This window comes from Apodemus sylvaticus, chromosome 14 (assembly GCF_947179515.1).
Source record: "Apodemus sylvaticus chromosome 14, mApoSyl1.1, whole genome shotgun sequence".
Lineage (NCBI taxonomy): Eukaryota > Metazoa > Chordata > Mammalia > Rodentia > Muridae > Apodemus > Apodemus sylvaticus.
The window spans coordinates 67,975,850-67,990,503 of NC_067485.1; the positions used below are offsets into that span (position 1 = coordinate 67,975,850).

The following is a 14,654-nucleotide window of genomic DNA, read 5'->3' on the forward strand; positions in this document are numbered from 1 at the left end:
TTCTGCCTCTGTAAAGTCAGCCTTTGTGAAAGTAAGTGCTCTTTCCTCTGTGGCTCAGATCTTAACCGCCACACCGTGAGCATCCAACAGTGTGTGCTCCTTCAGCGACTGTGCCTCCCTCTAATCATTTCTTGATCCCATTTACTCTCAGATTTCTCATCTGCTGCTTACATTTTGAAAGTCTCCAGTTTGGGTGGGGGAGGGGGGGTAGGGAGAAGAAAAGCATGAAAGCCCCATTGTCAATATTGTTTAAATAACCTACCTCTCTTTCTCCCTGCTAAGGCTGTGGTGGATATTTGCATGCAGACCAAGGGATTATCACATCCCCCAAGTACCCAGACACCTACCTTCCCAATCTCAACTGCTCCTGGCATGTTCAGGTCCAGAGTGGTCTCACCATCGCCGTCCATTTTGAGCAACCTTTTCAGATTCAAAACAGAGACTCTTCTTGCAGCCAAGGGGATTACTTGGTGGTAGGTCCTGCTTGTTACCCTTTGTAGTTACTGTCTCTGCAGACTTAATCTAAAATTTTTAAGTATGAAACTTGATAGGAATGTTAATCCTATTTTGGAGAATAAAGGATGTTATATCATTTTAATGTCTTTCCAGCTAAGAAATGGACCAGATAACCATTCTCCACCACTGGGACCCTCTGGAAGAAATGGTCGTTTCTGTGGAATTTATACTCCATCAACGCTGTTCACCTCAGATAATGAAATGTTTATTCAGTTCATCTCTGATAATAGTAACGGTGGACAAGGATTTAAGATCAGATATGAGGCAAAGAGTTTAGGTAAGCATTTCCCCCTGATTATATCTTTATTTTTCCTGAGATTGTTTGCTTTGGGGATTTTAGAAAAAAATACAAAGTTTTTTGAGGTAAAAGCTGCCTGTGATCTAGGATTCAGAGCACATTTCATACACTAGCTATTCAGCCTGACTGTTCAGGATGGTGCTTCTTAAAGAGTGTATTATTCTTTCTACTTTACAGGTAAGCAAAACGCGGCTTTGAGTTTTCCAAGTTACTGTTTTGTTTTCTAGTTAATGGTAAAAGTTAATTTTCCATCTGTAGCAAATGAACTGATTTTAATGGGCCCCCGAAATCCTTTAGCTTTTTCCGTGAGGAGATGTCTAAGTTAAACCCAGTGACAGTAGCATGGTAAGGGTTGGAACCGCTCTCTTCATCGCTGTAGTCTTGCTTTAGAGGGAACACTGACCTATGATCCTATTGTTATTTACTTAATTATCATTCTTATTATATTTCAGTGGCAATCTTTATGCCATCTTCTTTTCTTAATTATGTCTAATTATTATCGTATTTAATTTTACGGCAATGATTTGTTTTTTGTGACATTTACTTTTTAACACCATTTAACTAAATGTCAGTGGAGAGTAAGCAGCAGAACTAAATCTCTTCTTGTCCCCCCAAAATCAGTATCATGAATGACTCTGTGACCTTAATCCCAGATTCTTGGATATGCATCAAGAGGTGCACTGGTCTCAGCAGAGCCATGGGGGCACTGTTGCCATTGCTCCTGCTGCTGTTGCTTGTAACCAGGTCTCCTGCAGCCCACAGTAGCCTGGGATGCACGGTGTATCTGAAGATGACCTTGAGTCCCTCATCCTCTTGCTTTGGCATCCCAAACGCTGGAAATATAAGCCTGTGCCCAACTGAAACTGTGTGTTTTAACCTAATATGATCTCGAATGTGAGAGAATGTCGCTATCATTTCTTCACCTGGGAAAAGGAAACAAAAATCTCTATTAATCAGTCATTCCCCAATCCGCTTACTGGCAAGCAGTGTGCTCAGTCACCTCCTAGTGCACTGAGCCCAGTTACTCGGTGACCTGTTAGTAGCTCTGAGCACAGCTGCGTCACTGCTGGAGGTTGGCATCTTCTCTGGCATCCCTGTCCTCATGCTGGCATTCAGAATGACTTTGAACAGGCTGGTTTGACCTCCTTCAGGACCCACTTGTCTACTTGTTAATGCCAGGATAGAGACAGTTCAGACATACTTAAGCATATTTTCTTTTCAGTTCCTTTCTAGGTGCACCAGTCATGCATTTAGGCTAGCAACCATTATCATCTGTCTTTACTCACACACATGACTGCCCTTAATATTAATATCAAACAAAGGTCTTTTGATTTCAAAAGCTATCTTAGGGCAGCTGAAATCAATGATTGTGCTTATCTCTTCCTACTTACTAAGCCAGACTTCTCCCTGGCTCTCTTCCCATGGTGTCTACCTCATACCACTTCCCATGTCTTCAGTTATGTTCTGGGTGAATAGCTCTTGACATCACTTGCTGAGCTTTATACCATCTTTCTCTTTGGCTATAGCTGATTGAGATTTCTGTGGTCCTGTGCTAGATGGCTAGTGGTCATCTATTCTATTGGCTTGTTAATTAGTTAAGTAAACATTTGTAAAGAGCTTATACTACACCCACTACCTTCTTAAAACATCCCTTTGGACATCATCTATCTATCTATCTATCTATCTATCTATCTATCTATCTATCTATCTATCTATCTATCTATGTATCTATCTATCTATCTATCTATCTATGTATCTATCTATCTATCTATCTATCTATGTATCTATCTATGTATCTATCTATGTATCTATCTATGTATCTATTTACCTATGTATGTATGTATCTATTTATCTATGTATATATGTATGTATCGATCTCTCCTCTCTCTCTCTCTCTCTATATATATATATATATATATCATCATATCATCTATCTATCTCCATAATATCTATCATCTATCTATCTTCTCTCTGTGTCTATATCTATCTCTCTCACCTCTGTCTTGTTCGTTCTGTCTTGTTCACTCTCTCTGACTCCTGGTCTGTCTGTCTGTCTGTCTGTTGGTCTGCCTGCTTGTCTGTCTCTATCTCTCATGTCCCTACTCCGAGACTGCCTTTTGCTCTACTCCCTCCCCCAATAAATCTCTTGCTTTAGATCTCTTGTGTGGCATGATACCTTAGCTGCATACCTTGGCCCCAAATCATTCATGACTCTATCCTGACAAACACAGTAACACTATCACGAAGGTTTTGTAGAAATAGAACAAAAGAAAGCCATGGGTCATCCTGGCAGTTGGTGGCGCACGCCTGTAATCCCAGCACTCTGGGAGGCAGAGGCAGGCACATTTCTGAGTTTGAGGCCAGCCTGGTCTCCAGAGTGAGTTCCAGGACAGCCAGAGCTATACAGAGAAACCCTGTCTCAAAAAACAAAACAAAACAAAACAAAACAAAAAAAAACCCAAAAAAAAACAAAAAAAAACAAAACCAAAAAACAAAAAAACAAAAAACAAAAAAAAGAAAGAAAGAAAAACAAAGTCATAGATCAAAGCTCTTTTCAAATGCATTGCTGAACACAATAGACAAGTAGTTTATAATTATGCAAGGAAATCTCTACTGTCCTTACATGCTAATGATGACATTCTTAGCCATTGGGTATAAAGGCTAGGGATCTCTTAGTATATTTCAAAAGGATATACCTAATACTCATGAAAACAGATGCTATATTAAAGACATTAGGACAATAAATGACTATTAAGGAAAGCTAAATATACCCAAGGTGATTCAGTTCCAGACTGCAACAATCCTCTCTATAATCCTGAAAGATCAAATCAGTTAATCTACCTTGTAGAATGTCAGCTCACATATTCATGTGATGCTGTAAAATGCTTTGTACAATCATCATTTTGTTAGCTTTAATGAAAAAAAGTTCCATCAGAATAGATAATTTGAATATCAGCATGGTGGTGTTTATAATCCCAGCTCATGGGAGGTAGCTGTAAGAGAGTCAACATTTCAAGGTAGCCTCAATAACATAGACAGGCTCATCCAGGACTGACTCAAAAACAAACAAACATGCTAGAGAGATGGGTAGTGGTTAAGAAAATTAGCTGCACTGGCTCCTTTTTGAGACCCAGGTTTAATTCCCAGCACTCATTTGGCAGCTCACAACTGTCTATAACTCCATTTCCAAGGGATTGAATGCTTTCTTCTGGCCTCAAATGGCACCAGACGTGCATATGGTGCACAGACATACATGCAGACAAAACACCCATACAAATAAGGTAAAAGTAAAATTAAGTTAAAAAGTAAAATAAAATGAAAAACAAATAAGCAAACAACACCCCCCCACACACACATACATACACACATTTTAAAGAGAAACACCTGACCTGACAAAAGAGCAGTACAGAAGACATGACAAAATAAAAAGAGACATTCATGGTAGCTTGTTTTATAGAAAATTTGGGGTTTATTTCCTTAAAAAGAACATGAGGATAATTCTGATGAAAGGAAATTGGGAGGGAAATATAGACAAACTCACAGCAGACAGAGATTGTGGTAGCTATGTCTTCATTCACCAGACTGTAGATTGATTTAACTGTTTCTTGACAGCCTGCGGGGGTACTATCTACATCCATGATGCCAACTCTGATGGATACCTGACCTCCCCCAACTACCCTGCTAATTATCCCCAGCATGCCGAATGCATTTGGATCTTAGAGGCACCTCCAGGGAGAAGCATACAGCTACAATTTGAAGATCAATTTAAGATTGAAGAAACACCCAAGTAGGTCACCTCCATTTTAATGTTCCTCCAACCCAAAGTTAGTTTTTTTAGCTGTTGTGTCTCAAGACCATTTATTTCTTCTTTGCTAAGCAGTACCTGCTGCCCAGAAAAATGTAGGGACAAAGAGATAAGTCAATGCCTGACTCCTCAAAGCTTTGCCTGGCAGCTGCTCCTACCAGCTGAGTAGATCATGTGTGCAGGCGTCTGACTTTACTCTCAGCACATTCTCCAAGAGACACTGGGAGTGATGCTTTGAGATTTGTGCTTCCTCTCACAGGAAAAAAAAATCTCTCTTAAATGAGTACTTTTTTTTTTTGGTCTAGCTGCATTTTTCACTGTCATAGGTGACAAATTTATCTGCTTAACAACTAAGAATTTGTGTGGTGGGGCATTAGAAGCCACCAGTGCCCCACACAACACTGAAGCAATCTCTTTACAGTATCCCAGTCTTGGCTGCATTGGGATTCTTAAAGGATCTTGACTTGCACAGCGTATGTGACTGTGCTGAAAACCAAGGAAACTACATAGTCTGTAAAACCAAAGCAGAGCTAAAAGCTGAAGCACAGATCTATGGCTCTTTTTCATTTGTCTGAAACATCCCTGCATTTGTACGAATGGTCGCCTGTCAAAGCAGAGTTTCTGCTCAGCAAGTTTTGATGCCACATATGATATGATACCAAATAAGCATGCATGGTCTGGCTTTACTTTATTAGGGAACATTAGTAAAGACTTGTCTTCTTTTATGGGCATAGAGAGTGCAGCTGTACCCCTAAGTAGCCATGGTTATGGAATTAATAAGAGATGTTGATCTTTCTCCTATGAAGTATATTCAATTATCATGTCTGACAAATTCCACTTTAGCTAAGTCCATAGTTCATCTGAAATGACTTTTATGTTACTAAGACAAACACAGAACAAGGAAGGAGCTATCTCCTATGGTAAAAGCTGTCTGCTTCAGTCACCCATGTAAAGTTGTATTGTCATTAGAAAAACCTATGACATTTAAAAACACTCCAAAACTTAAAGGGACTCATTCGTGTTCTATCATTCAGAAATAATAATTAAGTAATGTCCTTAAAGAAAGAAGTATTTTATTAACAAAATAAGTCAAATAAAAGCTTTTTAAGTTTGATAATTTCTTTCTGCTAGCTGTTCTGGGAGCTATCTTGAATTGCGTGATGGAGCTGACTCAAATGCACCTGTGGTTTCCAAACTGTGTGGGCACACACTGCCTCGTAACTGGGTATCCTCAAGAGAACTAATGTACTTGAAATTTCATACTGATGGTAGTTCCAGCAACATGGGATTCAAGGCCAAGTATTCTATAGGTAATATTTTATTTTTAAGTAGGAAAAAAATGGTTCAGGGGAACACTACAAGTTTAACTATACCATACCTTCCATCTGTCTACTTTTAAGATTAGGAAGAATACCATGTATTAACACATAATACCAATTTTGTTATTTTATATTAGGCTAAAATGCATTTTTTAAAAAAAACTTTAGTATTGTATATTTTCCTAATTTGTGTATAAAAATGATTTCAGCTGTATCAAACTTTGTTTCATTCTCTTACCATAAAATAAGTATAATATACTCACAAATGATAACATTCTTTAGTGGTCCAACAATTACACTTGGATAATGACTTGGAACACTGTATAGCATCCATAGAATGGTTAGACCCTTTCCTGCTGAATCTCCAATGCCGAGCCAGTCACTCAATGAAAAGCACATAATACCACATATTGTATATAATTTAGTGTCTCGTGGGCCTAAATACTCTCAAAACAAATATACAAATCACCAAAAGTGCAGAAAGTCTGCTTTTAACAGTATTTAATCTATACAACTTACATTATAACTTGAGTTCAATTGTATGTAGGTTAATCTAGCTCTCATATCCAAGTGATAAATAATAATTGAATAGTACATTCAAGTCCTAATATATTATTTATTGCAATACAGTGTGTACTTAATAGTTAATCTAGAGTGGTAGATATCCACTCTTGCCAGCCAACCACTGTGCCCCTTCCAGAGGAGTATGGACAGTGTTTGGAATCATGAGTACCAAGCCTTCCCATTCTACCAGTTGCTTCCAGGATGAAATTTACATCCTGTAATATAATAAGTAATATATAAGTAATAATATAATATTATAATATATATAATATATATATAATATAAGTAATAAGTAATAATATAAGTAATATAACAAGTAATACAATAAGTAATAGCTCTTACATTCGACCTCAAGAGAATGAATGCACCATTACAGAATGTGACATTCCACAGTCGCCCTCCATTTCCCATTACTAGGCAGGCTTATGGCATGTTTCTTTTCATTCATAATGGATTTCAAATAATTAGGAAAACCTTAATCAAACATTTTCAAATTGCTCCACTTCGGTCAATATTCACTTGGCTCCTAAAAGTTTTAAATTATCCTGGATTAATCAGAATAAGAATTTGTAATAGAACATCATTTGTGTGTGTGTGTGTGTTTTGTAGCCTCCTGTGGAGGAACGGTCTCCGGGGAAAGTGGAGTCATCGAGAGTATTGGTTACCCGACAATTCCATATGCAAACAATCTGCTTTGTCAGTGGCACATCCGAGGCCTCCCAGGACACTACCTCACTCTCCGCTTTGAAGATTTTAACCTTCAGAGCTCCCCTGGTTGTGCAAATGACTTTGTGGAGATCTGGGAAAATCAAACCTCCGGTCAGTGAAATGCTACTTGCTTTTTTTGTTTCGTTCTTAGTTTATCCAGCCTTTGAAGCATCAATACTTCTGATAAAGGCAAAAGTTTGTCTGATGTCTTTGAAATGTAGATTCATGGGCTCCGGGGCAAGATCAGTAGTTCTCTTCTGTGATTCTAACAGATCACAGTAGATGCTCAGTATCCCAGGAGCCATTCTATGGCTATCTTAGAGAGCTCACTCAAAGAGTCATGCATTGAGAAGGTATCCTCTTCCTACGGAGACCTCTCAGTGCCACATGTGGTTACTGGAGCAACCTCCTGAAACTTAAGGAGAGGGAAGGAATCTCATGTTACAGCCGAGAAAGAGGCACTTGGATATTTCTTTAAACATGTGAGCCAGCCTTCCTCAACTGGCCAAGTCACACTTACCCTAATTGGTTCTCCTCCTTCTACATCCGAGTATTTTTGAATATATTGATGTTTGTTCATGATTTTCTCAGCAGTGGTTGTCATTTCTTCACGGACAAAAGCTGGCCTCATAAACTTGATTTTCTTTGTCCATGCAAAACAACTTAAGTAAAGATTAACAAAAATCAATCACCCAGGCAATGTGCATAACTAATTATTTGCCCCTTACAGGAAGCTTTCTGGGGAGATATTGTGGAAACTCTGTTCCTAGCAGTGTTGACACTTCTAGCAACGTTGCTTCAGTAAGGTTTGTCACAGATGGCTCTGTCACTGACTCTGGATTTAGGCTGCAGTTTAAGTCCAGCAGAGAAGGTGAGTTTAACAGCTTGTTAGAAATGGTACTGATCTCCTCCAGAGGATAGACGCTATGCTAGGTACTGACATGGCAATGATTTGAAAAAGAAAATGGGATGTTCTCTTCTTGAGATAAAAGGCAACTCTAATAAACACTCACCAATTAAAGTTACCAATTAAAGTTACCACTTGAATAAAAACCAAAAAGGAGGTAACTTGTATCATGAGAGATGCAGAGAGACTTCCCTGCAAGGCCCATCTTGAGAACAGTAGTCCATTATGACGCCCTGGAGCTATCAAGAACTCATATTCCTAAATGCCTTGACAGACCTGGGTGATTGAGATCTTGTTTAAAAAACATAGTAATGACTTTAGTTTTCCTAAGTTTGCTATCTTTATTTGTCTTTTATATATTCTGGGCTCTGACACTTATTTAAATGTTGCCAGTGGACTGTTTTCTATGGAAGAAAATGTCAAATATTGATAGAGACAAGAGCTGAATATAGATATAGATACAAATAGTCAAGAGATGAGTACAGATGAGAACTCTCATACCCGTGGAGACAAAAATGATAACCAATAACTTTTCTAGATGACTCATTAAAAACTAATTTTAAATGCAAAAAGACATCTTGATTAAATGTTTTTCTTTCTGTCTTTCAGCATGTGGTGGGGACTTATACGGCCCTACTGGCACATTTACTTCTCCCAACTACCCAAATCCAAATCCTCGTGCCCGGATCTGCGAGTGGACAATCACAGTACAAGAAGGAAGGCGGATCATCCTAACTTTTACCAATCTGAGGCTAAGTACCCAGCAATCCTGCAACACTGAGTACCTCATGGTAAGTGTTCCCTGGAGGCTGGGCTCTGTGTTTCACTGAGTACGGAATTTATCCATACAGACGTGGTAGTACGAAAACTCAGTCAAACTATTACCACCCATGCAACTGCATTTCATGCAAATTCTGAGTATTTTAGACAGAATGAAATCACTATAAACTTCTTTCAGAGACAATAATAATTTCAGTCATCAATAATTGCATGCACAGTTTATATTAAGTAAGTTTTCAGGGCAAACCATCATTAAATGTGACAGGATGTGCAGAGAACAGCAAAGCACACAGGTCAACTTTACCAGTCTCAGTACGAGCGGGCACCAGTGAGTTTAAGCAGATGAATGGTTCTCCATAATCTCGCTGTCTGCCAGAGTTATTGAAAGGTCCCATGTAGGAAGCCAGGGCTATAGTCCTGCCATGTTGCCACTTTATAATGTAAGAGGCATAACTTCAGCATTCCTAGCTTCCTTATGCTGAAGAAAGCAAATGAGCTCCACAAGTATAAATAACAAATATGTTATTGACTTGGAAGTGATATGTACACCCATACATATTTGTATATATACATATATGTACTTATCAATATATTTCTCCACCCATCTTGCTCCCTTTTTCAGCCTTTAAAAATTTTTAAATTTATTCTTTCATACAATACATCCTGACTCTCCTCTCTCCTCTACACCTCCCCAACTCCTCTACTTTTCTCAACCACACCCCGTCTCCCCCATATCCACTACTTTTCCATTTCCCTGCAGAAGAGTAGGCCTCTAATTGATGGCAACCAGACATTGCATATCAAAATGCAATAAGGCTGGGGAAAGACCCTCATAGCAAGGCTGAATGAGGTAGCTCAGTAGGAGGAAAGGGGTCCTAAGAGCAAGCAAAAGAGTCAGACACAGCCCCGCTCCCACTGTTAGGAGTCCCACAAACAACCCAAGCTAAACAAGGTTTCTCTGTATAATCCTGGCTGTCTTGGAACTCATTCTATAGACCCAACTAACCTCAAACTCAGAGATCCGCCATCTTCTGCCTCTTGAGTTCTGGGTTTAAAGGCATACACAACCATGTCTGGCCTCTTCGGCTTTACCTGGGTAAATAATATTTGTAATTGCCCAAGGAAACAATTTTGGTTTATTTTGGAGTTCTAGTTCCTATACTCTATAACTCCATCTATACACAAGAGCCATTGTTTGAGCCTTAGAACAACCGCAGCACCTAACTAAGTTCTTAATCCACCCACTGGCACTGCCTTCCTTCACTTAGATTGTCCTATTAGTCCCAGCTGGTCCACCCTTGACTTCCTGTGTTCTCAGCACAGCAGCTGGGATAATCGTTTTTAGTCTAAACAGGATCATATTGAGGCTAGGAATGTATCTCAGGGGTAGGAACCTGGCCTGGCATCTATAAAGCAAGTCATATTATGTTTCCTTCGAAAAAATCCTTCAGTGATCTCTCATCTCATTCATACAAATCCCAAATCCTAACAAAAGCCACCCAGCCCATCAGTACCTGCTGGTCCTTCCTCTCTTATTTCTCTGCCTTATCCCCATCCTATCCCTACCCCTCTCTGCAGTTATGACAGCCATCCTAGCCTCTCTTCTGTCCCATGATTATGTTCAGAGCTCCGACTGAGCATACATAATCTTGACTGCTGAGTATGGCCTCTATATAGACTGTTTCTCCCAAGATGGCTGCCTGGATCACTTTCCTTTTCTTAGATCTCCACTCTAGTGTCTGACCTCCACCATCTCACTATAAGACCCTAAACAAAGCAAACCCCACCTTTACCTGTTCCTGTGTTGTCATTTCACAATACTTCACACCAGCTTCCTGAGCACCAGAGCTAGGTTTCCCTTGGTGAATCCCCAGTGGTCTGTATTCTGGGAGATAAGGGTTTGATGAATGAATTAGAGAAATAACGGCAATACCTTTAAGGGGGGGGAAGCTATTTTTGTTTTCAGTTTAGTTGTCTGCTGCTCAATAGGAAATTCCAAAATAATGTTTGCAATTTATTTTGAGATCCCATGAGATCCTCTCATCACTTTCTAGTACCCCAACATGGCCTCTTTTTGCTTTCAAATTATAGTCTCAGGTCTAGTATCTGAAGTACTGAAATGTTTCTCCCAGGTACTGAGTATGGAACCTGGGTGGTTTTCTATTATGTTTCTGTTTTCTCTTTTCCTCATCTACATCTTCTTTCTGGGATTCTAATTTCTTCTTGTAGCATTTACACCATTGTTTCTAGCTAGCATTTCCTATTTTGTACCTCTTCAGTTGGTTTTGGGTCTCATCTACCCATGTCCAACTATAGATCCTGGGGAATTAGCTTCCCCCCATGAGAAGTGCACATTGGGAATTCAGAGTTCACATATTATGTCAACTCCCTTACAAATCACACCTGTCACAGTTTCCATGATTGTGGCCCTTTAGTGCTTACACTTGGATGGTTATGGAAACTACATTCAGGCTAAGCCTGGTGGTATGCTGTGCCCACATTTCCTTTTGCCTTTTCAAATAACAATAACAACGGTTGCACTATTTTTACACTTTATGGATGTTAGTCACCAATTTTTCTACACATCTTTCACCAAAGGCATGCAGGCCTATTTTTGTCACCAGTGTCCTTCTGTGAATCCCTGGCCATCTGCAGCAAGCCATCTGGGAGCCATTGTTTGGGGATTTCCCTGCACCATTGTGTCTGTAGTCCCTTCATTCCATTCTGAACTGGCCAGCTGGCTCCATGATGCTGCACATTTCCTTTCTTAGTCAGTTTCCTGTTTTTGCCGAGGTACATGTTCTTGTAACCCTCTAAGGACACGAATATGCAGGACAACCTTTGAGAACCTGTATGATTTCTACTTTATCATAATCATTTGAATACACATATTAAACTATCATAGAATCACAACTTGAAGTTCCATATTGCTTCTCTCAATTTCCATCTCTATTTATACTGGTCTCTGAATTTCATATTGGTTGTGTCCCCCAGAGTCCTGTTTGTTCTTAATTCATGTTTAAGAAATCTGTCAAAAAACTGATTGGGCACTCTATGTACATACCTGAGCCTGGTAACTGGGTTTGTGGAAATAACTAAGACAGACCTTAACTTGTGATCTGCAAATATCATGGCTTCAGATCTTTCCTCATGGGGAGGATGAAACTCCATCACTTTGGGGGTTTATTTCTGTAGGATGATGTTTAAATTCCATTCCTTTACATCACTTTTATACATTGATGTTTACTTTTCTCCTCTGTCCTCCAAACAAGTATATGAATTGCCTTTGCCCACCCTCTGTGTACTTGAATGCTTGTCCGAATAGAGGAGAAGAAAACCCAAGCTCTACAGGCAGCATGGGTGAGCTCTGAGCATCCTGTTACTTGCTGAACACCACACCCAGCTGGACTGTGTGTGAAATTCCAATCTGATGGCTCAGATGGAGGAAAGGCTGTACCGCACAGCACATGGGGTCATGAGATGAATTCCAAGATTGTTCCTCCTCATAGCAATTCTTAAAGCTTGACTGCTGTGTCTGCTCCTAATTTCTGACTACAAAGGATGTTAAAGGACAAGACACGAGGTCACACTTTGGTTGCTTCTAAATGCAGAAAGAAGTCCATACACTAACTGGGTGGCTGCACATGGCCTAGTTCTTATAGTTCTATGGCACCGTCAGATGCAGAAAGAGGCAGTGAAGACCAGTGGTCATTGCCTACACCATGTGCTATCAGCCTTGCAGTTGGTTATAAATCCTTTTGATTCTGAGAACACATTACCCATTCCTGTTCGTAGTAGTATGAAATGTGGACTGTCTTCTGCAGCTTTGCTTTGTGAGAAATTTGGATCCAAATTCAAGTATTCCTAGTTCTTGGAATTTCACCAGACTATAAATCTTTGTACTGTATTGTCTGCATTTGCAAAACGGAGTCCTACTACTTGCCTGAGAGGGAGAGGCATGATAATGATCAGATAAAATAATTCAAGTAGGTAATTAGCAGAATCTAGCTTTGAATCTGCACAAGGATTGATGAGAACATTTCCTTTACTCCTGTAGCTAGAAGGCATTTTAAACCAGAAACCACCAAAGAGCTGAGTTCAGCCATTAATTACTGTAAATGAAAATGCTTGTATCCCTGGGAATACAGCATGTCCTACTTCAACCACTAGAAATAACTTTTAGTGCTGTTATTTCTAATAGGGAGCCATTCAAATCCTTTTTAAAAGTAGGAATACCAATCACCGTATAAGTTGCTATTTATTTCTTTGAATTGTTTCTGCATTCTGAAAGCGTTCATAAAGCCTTGTGCAGAAGCAATCACCCTTCCAGTCATAACTCAAGCCATTAATTGTATTTTGATACCAGTAATAACACAGTTTTTAAAAGCCCAATAAGTAAGAGCACAGCAATTGGTTGTCCAGCGCCAAACAGAAAGTCCTGAAAACATACATACAAGGAACATTATACAGACTCAACAAGTGATATTTAGGAATATCTGTACACATACATATATGCACACAATAACAATTAGTAAAGAAAGGAGAGGCCATGAAAATGAAGGAGAGTAGGGAGGGTTCTAAGGGAGGGTTTGGAGTGCAGAAGGGGAGGGAGAACGGTTATAATTCTATTATAATATCCAATTTAAAAAGTTAAGTCAAATGAGTAAGAATGTAGAAGCTATAAATCTATAAATAATTAAGAAAAAGCCGTTATAGTTACACAAAGATAGATTTATTTTGTACGTTACTTTCCAAGGAGCACTGGAGAACTGCCTTCGTGATTAAGAACATGCGATACTCTTGCAGAGGAAGGAGCTAAGCTCCCAGGAGTGTGAGCTCCGGGCAAACCCAATGCCTCTGGCCTCCTGGCCTCCACATGCACCTGTCCTGATGTGGGCATGGCCATAGGGAGATAGGCACAAGCACATCTCATTAAAAGCAACAAAGTAAAACCACTTAACAGTACTTTTCAAGGTCTTTAGAGTAGATGAGAGACTATATACACGGGTAATTGCTTAAGATTAAGATTTATTTTCATATGTTAAAGCTTCCAAGGCACAACTAAGAAAAGCCACCATTAGTGAACTCTGTGAAATATAAAGAAGGCGCAGTGGCATGTTTACCTCATACACAGAGCAGGGTCTCCATTTATCAAGTGTGCAGTAACCTCACACTTGTCACACATAGAAGAGGACATAGTTCCAAATCTTCCATTTGGTCAACATTGATGCCAAGGCCAAAAAAAAAAAAAAATGCTCAGTGTGACTCTGTGGCTTGTGTTCCTGGGATAGGCTGAGAATGCTCATCCCTGAGGGATGGATATTCAGGAAGGTGGGCAGCATGGCTATAGGTCAAACTATCTTTCTAACAGGTATTCAATGGCATTAGAAGCAACTCCCCCCGACTCGAGAAACTGTGCAGCCGTGTAAATGTGACCAACGAGTTCAAATCTTCAGGAAACACGATGAAAGTGATATTTTTCACGGATGGCTCCCGGCCGTATGGTGGCTTCACGGCTTCCTACACCTCCAGTGAAGATGCAGGTGATCTAGGATGCTGCAAACTCATCTCCTGGTCAGACTCACGCAGTATCCACACACACACTGCCCCAAGCAGCCAAGTCTTCTGTTTTCTCTGTAGCGATCAAAAGTGTATCCACAATCTTCAACACAAGAGCAAAATCTGGAACAAATAGAACATCTGGTTGGGGAATACAGGGTCTGGGAGGAGGAGCAATCATTGTAGTTTTTTGGGGGA

At 39.7% G+C, this 14,654-nt stretch overlaps 1 protein-coding gene across 2 annotated transcripts in view; it reads left to right on the plus strand.

Annotated features, from left to right (window-relative positions):
• Positions 1–14,654, plus strand: part of Cubn (cubilin) — a 206,819-nt gene that overhangs the window by 140,161 nt on the left and 52,004 nt on the right. For both annotated transcript variants that reach the window (XM_052157465.1, XM_052157464.1), the window contains exons 42-49: positions 283–473; positions 610–793; positions 4,427–4,601; positions 5,751–5,929; positions 7,112–7,321; positions 7,941–8,081; positions 8,727–8,908; positions 14,269–14,440. In XM_052157465.1, the coding sequence (XP_052013425.1) occupies positions 283–473; positions 610–793; positions 4,427–4,601; positions 5,751–5,929; positions 7,112–7,321; positions 7,941–8,081; positions 8,727–8,908; positions 14,269–14,440 (1,434 nt within the window). The remainder of the gene's footprint in view (positions 1–282; positions 474–609; positions 794–4,426; positions 4,602–5,750; positions 5,930–7,111; positions 7,322–7,940; positions 8,082–8,726; positions 8,909–14,268; positions 14,441–14,654) is intronic.